Source organism: Herpailurus yagouaroundi, unplaced genomic scaffold (genome assembly GCF_014898765.1).
Source record: "Herpailurus yagouaroundi ecotype Mexico unplaced genomic scaffold, PumYag 189, whole genome shotgun sequence".
Taxonomy (NCBI): domain Eukaryota; kingdom Metazoa; phylum Chordata; class Mammalia; order Carnivora; family Felidae; genus Herpailurus; species Herpailurus yagouaroundi.
The window spans coordinates 14,498,581-14,511,858 of record NW_024412420.1 but is presented as its reverse complement, the minus strand read 5'-3'; the positions used below and the strand labels follow the sequence as shown (position 1 = coordinate 14,511,858).

At 39.7% G+C, this 13,278-nt stretch overlaps 1 protein-coding gene across 5 annotated transcripts in view; it reads right to left on the bottom strand.

The window, feature by feature from the left end:
* The window catches only part of WIPF2 (WAS/WASL interacting protein family member 2), a 49,426-nt gene that overhangs the window by 19,491 nt on the left and 16,657 nt on the right, over positions 1 to 13,278 (bottom strand). For 2 of the 5 annotated variants that reach the window (XM_040497448.1, XM_040497449.1), the window contains exons 2-3: positions 7,658 to 7,697; positions 4,289 to 4,420 (exon numbers count right to left, since the gene is read on the bottom strand). In XM_040497448.1, coding sequence (XP_040353382.1) covers positions 4,289 to 4,351 — 63 coding nt within the window. In that variant the 5' untranslated portion in view covers positions 4,352 to 4,420; positions 7,658 to 7,697. Of the gene's footprint in view, positions 1 to 1,122; positions 1,384 to 4,288; positions 4,421 to 7,657; positions 7,698 to 13,278 lie in introns of those variants that run through there. The other 3 variants (XM_040497447.1, XM_040497450.1, XM_040497451.1) reach the window with 2 other exon arrangements.

Here is a 13,278-nt window from a genome sequence, read left to right as displayed (position 1 = left end):
CATCTTCAGAAAGTCTACCACAAGAATTCTATCTCCAGGAATTAACTTCAAGAAAACAAGTAGAGGGGCAGCTGGTGGCTAGGTCGGTTAGGTGTCCCAATTCTCGATTTCAGCTCAGGTCATGATCCCATGGCTTCGTGGGTTCAAGCCCCATGCTGGGCTCTGCACTGACAGCATAGAACCTGCTTGGGGTTCTGTATCTCTCCCTCTCTCTGTCGCTCCCCTACTCATGCTGTGTGTGTGTGTGTGTGTGTGTGTGTGTGTCTCAAAATAAATGAAAACTTAAAAAAAAAAAAACTAGAGAAGTATACAAACATGTTAATAATTGCAAAAAAGTTTATAATAGCAAAGAAGTGAAAATAATCGAAAGTTCAATAAGGGAACACTGATGGCACAAGCATAGAAGGGAATGCCAGTTAAGTTCTTCAAGATGTGGCAGTAAATATCTTTACACAGCAGTAAATGTGTGACATAATCAAGTAAAAAAGATTATAAAACAATACCCTTAAGAGGATTTGGATTCATTTTCTCTTCTATAGAACAGGAAAAATAATAGAACCTATCTCATAGGGTAGTTTTGAAAATTAAATGAAATAACACTTTTTGGGGTGCCTGGGTGGGTGGCTCAGTTGGTTAAGCACCCAACTTTGGCTCAGGTCATGATCTTGTGGTTGGTAGGTTGGTACGTTTGAGCCCCACATTGGGCTCTGTGCTGACAACTCAGGAGCCTAGAGCCTGCTTCAGGGGCCCCTCCCCCATCTCTATCCCCCCCTCCTCAAAAAAATAAACATTAAAAAATTAAAAAAAATTTTTTTTTTCAAGAGCTTATCACAGTGCCTGATGTATAAAAAGAACTCAATAAAAGCAGTAGCTAAATTTCAAGGTACATCTATATAGAACATCTGCAGGATATACACAGGTACTAACAAAAGTTAATTTGGGGTAATACTTCTCTATATTTACTTGAATTTTCTAGTTTTCCTATCATAAATATGTAAAACGTAAGATGCTAACAAAGGTTAATTATTGATAGTTTAACATTTTCTATTTTTTATTGGCATTCTCTAATTTTTTCCACATTTTTAATACAGTAAAAAATTTTTTTTTAATGATAGCACTAACCATTTAATGATGTGAGAAGTCATTCACGATGTATTAATGAGTAAGAGCAGATTAGAACTCAGTACGCATAGCAGTGTGGGGGAGGGGAAAAGAAAACAAAACAAATCAGTATGTATATACAGCACAGCCTCCTTTTTAAAAAAGTAGAAGATAAAAGGGAGGAAGGGAGGGGACGGATATACACAAAACTATTATGAATCACTGGATTAAGTATAATCCTTTATATTTATACTTTATACTTATCCATAGTTAATACATTTCTTTTTTAAATGTTTATTCATTTTGAGAGAGAGAAAGAGAGCAGGGAAGGGGCAGAGAGAGGGGGAGAAAAAGATTCCCAAGCAGGCTCCGTGCTGTCAGCTAAAAGCCCAATGTGGGACTTGATCCCCCGACCCTACGATCATGACCTAAGCTGAAATCAATAGTCAGACGCTCAACCAACTGACCCACCCAGGAGCCCCAATTTCTTTCTTTTAAAAATAAATCCTATGGGGGCGCCTGGGTGGCGCAGTCGGTTAAGCGTCTGACTTCAGCCAGGTCACGATCTCGCGATCCATGAGTTCGAGCCCCGCGTCGGGCTCTGGGCTGATGGCTCAGAGCCTGGAGCCTGTTTCTGATTCTGTGTCTCCCTCTCTCTCTGCCCCTCCCCCGTTCATGCTCTGTCTCTCTCTGTCCCAAAAATAAATAAACGTTGAAAAAAAAAATTTTTTTTAAATAAATCCTATGCCCACGATGGGGCTCAAACTCACAACCCCAAGATCAAGAGTCCCATGTTCTACCAAGTGAGCCAGCCAGGCATCCAAGCCATAGTTCATAAATTTCTTACTCATTACTTTGTAAAGAGAAAATCATTAAAACATTACTAAACATATCCAAAATTGAGTTCATATCCTCCTCCACAAACCTGTTTCTCTTTGTCAACAACACCATCATTCAGTCCCCCAAACTAGAGTCATTCCAACTTCCTTCCTCTTCCTCAGTCTTACAACTGTTACCAACTCTTTAAGATTTTACTTTCTAGGGGCGCCTGGCTGGCTCAGTTTGTTAAGCATCCAACTCAATTTCGGCTCAGGTCATGATTTCACGGGTTAGTGAGTTCAAGCACCGCAACAGCCTACTTGGGATTCTCTCTCTCCTTCTCTCTCTGCCCCTCCTCCATGCATGCGCGCACTCGCACTCTCTCTCTCTCACTCAAAATAAACGAACTTAAAAAAAAAAGATTTTACTTTCTAAAAAAAAAAGATTTTACTCTCATCTTCATTTCTTCCATCTTTGCTGCTTTAGTGCAAAACTCTGGATTTTCAACTGTAACAGCCTTCTGTCTCCAGTCTCAACCCCAACCTACTATCCACACTTTTCTAATGCACCCAATCAGTTGATTCCTGCTGCTAAAAATACACTACCTCCCTATCACTGCCTGGAGAAAAACCCAAACCCTCTCAGCCTGTGCCTGCCTCCAGCTTCATTTCCCACCACACCCCTCCAGCAATGATCCGATCCTGGATGTGATTTCCCACACATCAGCACTCTTCCGTTCTACTTCAATACCAAGTGCCTGCCCTCACTCTTCACTTTCTGGCTAAATGCTACTCATCTGTTAAGACTCCGCTCAAGTATCACCTCCTGGCTAGAAGCCGCCTCTGACTGCCTCCACTCCCTCCAGAGCCGGTAGGTGAGGCCTGCTCCTTTATGGCTTCATTTATCTCTGTGTAGCATGGAATTTGCCTGCTGACTTGTCTGTTTCACCCATTGTGCTGGGAGCCTTTGAAGGCAGAAATTGTCCTTTCTGGCCAATGGTATTACAGATTATTTTTAATCTGTTTTTCTTATCTGCATGTTTTCCCTCTCTTTCAATTACATAAATAAATCTTATTGGGAAAGAGTCAAGCAACATAGAAAGAAGTATGGAGTAAAATTATCTGGATTTTCTAAGTTGTATGCCAAGCCAAGTCTCTGACATGAAGCACACAACAAAAGGCTACTGAGTAAATGACTAAGACAGCATGATGCAGAGCATTAACCCAGGAAGTTATACAGATCCAAGGATATACTTTGGGTCCTTGAATCCCACTATGACCAGAGCAGCTCTGCTTTCCATTTCACTTATTGGGCTTCCACATAAGATTTCATCCAGAAAGAGGGTTCATACATACCCTCAAACAAAATGTCTGAAAACCAGAACTTACGGAAAAAAAACAAGTGGGCAGACCTGAACTCTAGTCCTAGTTCTAAAATAAATTAGCTAGGCAAGTCACTTTGCCTCCTTAGGGGCACTACCTCTCATCTGTTCAATACCTAAGACACACATACACCGACACTTTCAGGCACTATTTCTCATCTGCTAAACACACACATACACACACACACACACACACACACACACACACACACACACACAATATTCATTCCCTCAAGTTTCTTTTGCTTTAAAATTTTACAAAAATGAGATAAAGCAGGCATGCCTGGCTAGCTCAGTTGGTAGAACATGAAACTCTTGATCTTTGAATTCTACCCTACGTTGGGTGTAAAAATTACTTAAAAATCTAAAAAAAAAAAAAAAAAAAAAGAGAGAGAGAGAGAGAGAGAAAGCACCCAAGTTGCTTCTTTCTCATGCAACACCAGATATCACAATCCACATATAGTAAACATGGTTGCCTCTTCGGTTCAGAAGCCACATTGCTTTTTTTCCTTCTGTTATCAAACCTTTAAGTCTTTGTACTAATATTTTCCGGAAACTCCTTTCTTTTTTGATGGTGTAGTAGACTTAATGGACTTGACCTTAGGATGAACTGGTTTGGAGTGGAAGAAAAGGAGATGAAACAGTAGCAAGTAACAACCACGAGTTGCCGTCCCTTTTCTCAACAACGCCAGAGAAATGCTGTGCTCACCTTTGTAGAATAGTTTTGGGGCAAAAGACTAGTTCCTGTTCTGATGTGACTTGTCCAAATCTCCATTTATACTGAACCAGGCCAAAAAAAACCCAAGATAAGCCATTATAGTCCTAAGAGGACCATTCAAGAATCAGAAACAGTTAATGAGGAAAGACTTCAAGCATTTTTTTCTCCATCTTTCTATGCCACGTATCTTTGAGTACTCCATGTCTTACACCAGGAAGCCCTAAGTATCCATTAAGGTTTTGAGATAGCCAGGTGGAAGAAGTACATACCTGATTAAAAGTGGGAGGTGGAGGAGGACCAGGGGGCGGTGGAGGGGGAGGAGGAATTGGCATCCTTGCCCTGCTCGCAGTTGATACTGCTTTCTCTCCGTTTTAATTTGCAGCTTTAGGTCACTCATATACCTGCAAATGAAATGGAAATTCTTAAGAACAACTCTGCCATCAGAGACATTGAGTACTCAGGGGGACTTAGGGTACCAGGCAGGACAGGATACCAGAGAGAAACCAAGCAACTCTTCTCCTAGTTCTTCTGTGATATAGTCTAGGGTTCGGTAAATATTTTCTGTAGAAGGTCAGGTAAGAAATATTAATATTTTAGGCTTTATAGGCCACACATGGTCTCTGTAACATTTTATTCTTTGATTTTATTTTGGCAAAAATTTTTAAACAAACTAGTTTTAGGGGCGCCGGGGTGGCTCAATCAGTTAAGTGTCCAACTTCGGCTCAGGTCATGGTCTCATGGCTCATGAGTTCGAGCCCCACTTCGGGCTCTGTGGCTGACAGCTCAGAGCCTGGAGCCTGCTTCAGATTCTGTGTCTGGGTCTCCCTCTCTCTCTGCCCCTCCCCCACCTGCACTGTCTCTCTCAAAAATAAACATTAAAAAAAAGAGCAGTTTTAGGCTGACAGCAAAATTGAGCAGACAGTACAGAGAGTACCCATATATTCCTGTTCCCCTCACACACACATACACAGCCTCCGTTATCGACATCCTGCAGTGGAACATTTGATACAACGGACACCTCATTACCAAAGTCCATAGTTTACATTAGGGCTTACTCTTGGTGACGTATTTTGTTTGGACAAATGTGTAATGACAACTACATACCACTGTAGCATCATACAGAATAGTTTCACTGTCCTAAAAATCTGTGCTCTGCCTATTTATCCCTCCTTTCCCCTAACCATTGCTCTTTTTTACTGTCTCCATAGTTTTGTCTTTTCTAGAATGTCAAATAGTTGGAATCATATAATACGTAGCCTTTTTCAGATTGGCTTCTTTCTATTAGTAATATGCATTTAAGTTTCTTCCATGCCTTTTCATAGCTTGATAGCTTTATTAGTACTCAATAATATTCCACTGTCTTCATGTGCAACAGCTTGTTTATCCATTCACCTACTGAAAGACACCTTGGCTGCTTCCAAGTTTTAACAATTATGAATATAGCTGCTATAAATATTCTTGTGCAAGTTTTCATGTAGACATAAATTTTTTGCTCATTTGAGTAAATACCACTGAGTGTGACTGCCAGATCATATGGTAAGAGCTACATTGGATAACAAACTCCCCAAATGTCTTCCAAGTGACTGCACCATTTTGCATTCCCACCAGCAATGGATGAGAGTTCCTGCTGCTCCACATCCCTGCCAGCATTTGGTGCTGTCAGTGTTTTAGATAGGTGTGTAGTAGCACTATCTCACTGTTTTAATTTTCAATTCCCTGATAACGTATGAAGTTAAACCCCTTTTCATATGCTTACGTCCCATCTGTGTAGCTTTTTTGGTGAGGTGTCTGTTTAGGTCTTTTGCACAGTTTCTAATAAGGTTGTTTTCTTATTGTTGAGTTTTAAGAGTCTTTGTCTGTTTTGGATACAGTCCTTTACCAGATGTGTCTTTTGCAAATATTTTCTCCCAGTCTGTGGCATATCTTCTCACTCTTGATTTTTACATTTTAAAACTACATTTTTACATTTTAAAAATACAAAAACCATTTATTCACAGGTCATAGAAAAACAGACCACGGCCCAGATCTGACTCACTGGCCAGTCTACTGACCCCTACTATACTCACATCCTTGGAATCTGATCACAGCATAAACACCAAGTGAGAATTTAGCTACTTCTCAGATCACACACAAAAAACTATACAGTTGTCCCCCAATTATTATAGTCTGTAAGTGATCCTCATTTTACAAATGAGATTAAAACCAGGGAATTGTCTTACTTTAAGACATTAAAGTAGGGGGCAAAGATAAAACCAAAACTCAAGAGCAAAACTCCCCCAAAAAGTTGGTCCCAAGGAAATCCCACTTCTTGACCCTTTCTCCCCCAAAAATCAAAGCCAAAATAATATTAGCACTGAGAGTACAAATTACAGATGACAAGAAAGGTACAACTTCACCAATTAATCCATGAAAGAACCGCTTCCAGAAAAGCAAGGTGATTAGATTATGACCCAAGAAATCTCACAAGCAGCCCCTAGCACAGATGAGAGACCATGTGTACCAAGCCAAGTTTAAAAGATCAAACCAGCATGACAATCCACTGAGGAGGGTTGGTTCTGAACTCTTTACAAGGGTGATCACAATTTCCCTGTGAATAAATGATATGACTTAAACACTTCTCTCAGTGTTCTCAAAACCATTTAAACACTTCCTCAGTGATGAAAATAAAGAGCAAATATTTCAAAGGTTCTAAGAAACTAAAAATCTTTAGAGGTGGTTAGAATTTGATTAGAAACATGACTGTGAAAGTCTTCAAAATCCCAACCCTTCCAGTAATGCCACTATGGGTTGGATGCCCAACAGAGCTTTTTGCTCCAATCACAAAACTGGACAGTACTCTGGCTAGATGGTTCCCATGGGGAATGGTGTCTGAACTCACTGCAAGAATCAAGAAGTTGACTGCTCTCCAAGGGAAACACCATTTCTGTTTCAAAGCTAAGTCTAGTTTTTCTTTGCCAGGGATCTAACATACTGGGCTTTAAAAACTGATTAAAATAGGGGAGGCTGGGTGACTTGGTCGATTGAGTGTCTGACTCTTGATCTCGGCTCGGGTCATGATCCCAGGACCGTGGGATGGAGTGCTGAGCATGGAGCCTGCTCAAGATTCTCTCTCTCTTCCTCTGCCCCTCTCCCCACCTTGGCTCTCTCTAGAATATAAAAAACAAAAATATTTTTAAAATTGATCAAAATAGTAAATCCTCATGATCTACCTGTAATTGGGAAGGGGAATGCAAATTTAAAATAAAGATTACAGAGATGAAAAAATTTTCTTCTGTTTGAATTTTCTGGGTTCACTCTGACAGTTCCCCCAAAGCATTCTTTTAAAAAGCTAGCAGGGGTGCCTGGATAGCTCAGTCGGTTAAGTGTCTGACTCTTGATTTCAGCTCAGGTCACAATCTCATGGTTTGTGAGACAGAGCCCCTCATTGGGCTCTGTGCTGACAGCGCAGAGCCTGCTTAGGATTCTCTCCCCACCCCACTCCCCCCTCGCACCCTCTCTCAAAATAAATAAAGTTAAAAAAAAATTAAAAGCTAACAGTAAGCAATAGGCAAAAATAATAATCTACTCAGAAACAAACATTTTCAACTAATTCCAGTCACCGCAATTCCTGCCTTTTCTGAGTTCCCAGTTCTACCTACCTTTGCCATTGCCATGACTGAAATGGTCTCCTAGAATGACCTGGAAAAGAGATTCAGACAAATCTCTAATTCTTTTCATATCCACAAGTGATCCAACCTACATGCTACAAAGTAAGGAGTGATCTAGAAGAACAACCTTATGCCTTACAGTGACCATCATTTATTAGGCAAAATAGAAATTCTCTAGAAAGGCATATCTTTTCTATAAAGCAATCTACTGGAAAAGACCAGTTATATTAATTACACAGTTACAGACACCTTCTTTAAAAATAGGCTCAATTCAAACTCCAACTTCAAAATAGATCCATTAAAAAAAAAAAATCACCATCATGTGACAGATTTTAGTGTTGACAACCAGCAGGGCTTTCAACCTTTCTTCTGCCCCCATAGACTGCATGCGTGACATGCTCCTATTATTGACACTTATTATACAACAATATGCTATGGTAGGGTATCATTGCTTTCCATCTTACAGGTAAGGACACTAAAGCTCCAGGAGTGGATACAATTGCATGCCTGCATGCACACTAGAGAAAAAGACTGATCGTAGTAAGGGCATTGCCCAAGATCACTTTGGAGTAAACTGCAGAATTAGGACTCAACACCAGCCCTTCTGATCTCCTGCAATTTCGTTAATCGCCACGGAAATCATTTCTGCTGGAAATTGGTTTGGTTTAACAATTTCTAGTATTTTCCCCAAATGAAAATTCAACCCACTCCAAATTTCTATTTTATTAACAGAATACAAACAGCTCTCTCTAGGTTTCCCAAGAGCAGCCCAACTTAAGTAAATTTACATTAATACAACATTCCTTTCCCTGAAAATCCCCAAAAGCTTTATTCAAGCTAATTTAAGATGGATAACAATCACTAAGCCAAAGTAGAGGCTCTGCTTTTAGTTAAAAACAAGTGAACCAAAACAGTTCCTAAAGTTTTGTAACAGAACAACAAGTTTTAGTGGCCAATTACTTTTATTTATTATTATTATTATTATTATTATTAGAGAAAGAGAGCATGTAGGAGTGTGCACATGCAAGCGGGGGAGAGAGGCAGGGAGGGAGAGAACCTTAAACAAGCTCCACTTGGGCCTCAATCCCAAGACCCTGGGATCATGACCTGAGACAAAATCAAGAGTCAGGCGCTTAACTGACTGAGCCACCCAGGTGCCCCATGGCCAGCTACTTTTAAACAAAGGACAAATTCCAGCCCTTCCAAAAGCACTGTCTATTGAAATTTTTAAAACCTAACAACCCTGAGATTAAACCTAAACCTAAAAAGAGGGTTCTCTACAGAATTTTAAGTCTTTCCTTTCTGATCTTTTAAATGAGAACTATAAAACCTCACCATCTGTGCTCTTCAGAGTCCTTGATTTTCAGAAATGTTGTGAGGCTGCCTCCAGTTCATCAACACACAAGTTCTCATTCCCTTTGTAAGCCCTTCTACCTCAAAAACCATGACAGAATAAGCTTTTCATTCACATCCTCAGGAGTCCGTTTCTTTTAAATCGAGTTCAGAAAGCAGTATTTCAAATCTTTCTGATGTCAAAATTATCACAGAACTCAGAGATAAGTCTTCATAAAATTCAAACAACGCACTTTTAAAAAGCAATGCACTCTCTTCTGTTCCTCAAAAGACAAAACCTAGTTTTCTATTCAATTTCCTAATGTTTCATTCCAAATACGTATTTTGTAAGAGCAAACTTCTGAGTACAAAGACATCGAAGGGGCTCCTGGCTGACTCAATCAGTAGAGCACAAGACTCTTGATCTCCAGGTTGTAAGTTTGAGCCCCATGTTGGGTGTAATTACTTAAAAATAAGACGTTAAAAAAAAAAAAATGCTGAGTTGCTATTAGGGCGCCTGGGTGGTTCAGTCAGTTGAGTGTTTGACTCTTAATCTCAGCTTAGTTCTTGATCTCAGCGTCGTGAGTTCAAGTCCCATATTGGCTCCATGCTGTGCATGGAGCCTACTTAAAAAAAAAAAATTAGGGTCTCCTGGGTGGCTCAGTCAGTTGAGCATCCGACTCTTGATCTCAGCTCAGGTCACAATCCCAGGGTCATGGGATTGAGCCCTGCATTGAGCTTGGGCTCTGTGTTGGACATGCAGTCTGCTTAAGATTCTCTCTCCCTCTGCATGCATTCTCTCTATATATAAAAAGAAAAAAAAGACATCAACTTTTCACATTTGATAAATGAAGAATCTAATTTAGTTGTTGCTATTTTCATATACTTAAAATAATCTCAGAGATATTCTAGTTACCACTACCATTTGGGGCCTTTATTGAAATGGCATTCTGCTATTATTATAAAACTCAAGTTTCAGGGTACCTGGGTGGCTCAGTCAGTTGAGCATCTGACTTTGATTCAGGTCATGATCTCACGGTTCATAAGTTCAAGCCCTGCATTGGGCTTGCTGCTATCAGCACAGAGCCTGCTTCAGTTCCTCTACCCCACTCTATCTGTGCTCCTCTCCTGCTCACACTCTCTCAAAAAAAAAAAAAAAAAAAAAAAAAATAAACATTAAAAAAAAACCCTCAAGTCTCAATTACAAGTTATTTTTAAAAGAAAAAAGGTTTTTAATTTTAAATCTTAATGCCATGTACTTTCATTCGAAGAGACCTTAAGTAACAGCATTCTCCTTTCATCTCACCTTTGATTATCTAGTAAATTACAGTTTTTGCACTGAAGTACCCAACAAAATCCCACAAGGGGAAAAAAAAAAAAACTGACCTTAAAAAGTAGGCTGCCTCCCTCAGCAAAGTCTCAAGAGCCTTACCTTCTGCCTTACAAGAATCAGTTAAATGAATATGAATTTGGGATGTCAATAAGAAAATTCTTTTTTTAAGTACTCTCTATGCCCAATGTGGGGCTCAAACTCACGACCCCAAGATCAAGAGTCACATGCTCTACCTACTGAGCCAGCCAGGAGCCCCTCTCTCCTTTCTTAAAAACGTTCAATTGTTTGTTTGTTTTTTTTTAATGTTTATTTATTTTTTGAGAGAGAGAGAAACAGACCATGAGCAGGGAAGGGGAAGATAGAGAGGGAGACACAGAATCCGAAGCAGGCTCCAGGCTCTGAGCTGTCAGCACAGAGCCTGACATTGGGGCTCGAACTCATGAGCTGTGAAATCATGACCTGAGCCGAAGTCAGACACCCAACCGACTGAGCCACCCAGTGCCCCAAACATGTTCAATTCTTTACTATCCTATTAAACCTCTCCCCAGCATAAAGAAGCTGAGAGACAGACAAAAAAGACATTTCAAGATACTCTCTAAAAGACCAATACTCTGCCTACTCTGTCTCCAAATCATCTAAAGAAAAGAGAGTTTTGTCTTCAAGAGGAAAGGTTCCAGACATTCCCCTCAATGGAATTCTTCTGATCCAACAGTTCAAAGCAAAATAAATCTAATAGTATCAGAGATGGAACAATAAATGTTTGGCAGAAATAGAAAATCAGCTGCCCTGAGACAAAGTCACATAATGCAGAATGCAGTTTTTGTTTGGTGTACTTTAATCTGAGTCAGAAGAAACTACAGCATTACCTAATAAGGCTTCAATAACCCAGGTAGGTGGGGTGGCAAGACTTTCCAAGCATAGACATTAAAAACCCACTGATGAATCCAATGTTCATAATCACACAACAAACCCTAGAAACATTTACCTCAAACAAGTTCAAAATGAACAACTCCATTTTGTATTATTTCTCAATAAGGTTTTAGACAAAAAAGAATAGCAAAAAACCAAGGGTAACTGCAACAAATAAAAATAAGTAAAAAGTAGGGGTGCCTGAGTGGTTTAGTTGGTTAAGCATCTGATTCTTGGATCTCAGCTCAGGTCTTGAATTCAAGCCCTATGTTGGGCCCCGCACTGGGCATGAAACCTACTTTAAAAAAAAAAAAAAAAAAAAGTAGAAAGTGAATGGATAGATTTTTTTTTTTTTAACGTTTATTTATTTTTGAGACAGAGAGAGACAGAGCATGAATGGGGGAGGGTCAGAGAGAGGGAGACACAGAATCTGAAACAGGCTCCAGGCTCTGAGCTGTCAGCACAGAGCCCGACGCGGGGCTTGAACTCACGGAGTGTGAAATCGTGACCTGAGCCGAAGTCGGCCGCTTAACCGACTAAGCCACCCAGGCGCCCCGGATAGATTTTTGTTGAAACTACATTCCAAATTCATCGGTAATTTCACCCCATTCTGATAAGCACTTACTACTGACTCAAATAACCTGTGTTGGCCCATTAGTACCCATGTAGACATTACTCTAAACTAAGAATTAAATTTAGAGGAACATTTCATATATGTATGTCCATTTAATCCAATGAGCTCTTTTTTTTTTTTTAAATAAAGATTTTATCTGTAAGTAATCTCCATACCTAACATGGGGCTCAAACCTGCAACCCTGATATCAAGAGTTGCACATACCCCCTACCCAATGAGCTCTTAAGCACAGACAGCACTGCATCTTTCTATAGTTTTCTTTTTTATTACTTTACAGCACAAAGTGTTCAGTAGTAATGTGTTGAACTGAACAAAAGTAAATTTAAGAGTAACACTGTCTGATTAGTCAGTCAAAGACAAAATTCATATGACTTCACTCATATGAGGACTTTAATAAGAGACAAAACAGATGAACATAAGGGAAGGGAAACAAAAATAATATAAAAACAGGGAGGGGGACAAAACAGAAGAGACTCATAAATATGGAGAATAAACTGAGGGTTACTGGAGGGGTTGTGAGAGGGAGGATGGACTAAATAAATGGGTAAGGGGCACTAAGGAATCTACTCCTGAAATCATTGTTGCACTATATACTAACTAATTTGGATGTAAATTTAAAAAAATAAAAAATTAAATAAAAAAAAAGAGTAACACTGTCTGAAAGAGCAAACAAGAGTGGTGGAAAAAAAGAAGTAAAGGATGGACATTGTGCCAGAAACAGAAAAAAGAATGGATATCTATGAAAAACAGGAAAGGAAGAAACACGGGACTGTGTGTAGTTCAGTTTGAAATTTTTTTAACTTGTTAAATTCAATCATTCATGAATTCATCTACCACCCAATGATATTTATTAAGCACCCATCACTTGATCCATTCAATAAATATTTTTTTAAGTTTACTTATTTTGAGAGAGAGAAGAGAGAGCATGCATGCAGAGAGGGAGAGAGAGAGAGAGAGAGACAGAGACAGAGAGACAGAGACAGAGACAGAGAATCCCAAGCAGGCTCTGCACTGTCAGCACAGAGTCCGACACAGGACTTGAACCCACAAACTGTGAGATCATGACCTGAGCTAAAATCAACAGCCAGACACTTAACCAACTGAGCCACCCAGGCGTCCTCAATAAATATTTCTTAAGCATTCACTAGGAACCAAAGCACTGTTCTATAACAATGATTCTAAGCTGGAATGATTTTGTCCCCCAGGAGACATTTGGCAATGTCTACAGACATTTTTGACTGTCGTGACTAGGAGGGTGCTCCTGGCTTCTAGTGGATAAAAACATTCTATAATGCATAGGACAGTCCCCTACAACAAAGAATCATCTAGTTCAAAACGTCAATAATGCTGAGATTGATAAACTCAGTTCTAGAGGCTGAACAAGTTTCTACAATCTTGGGGCTT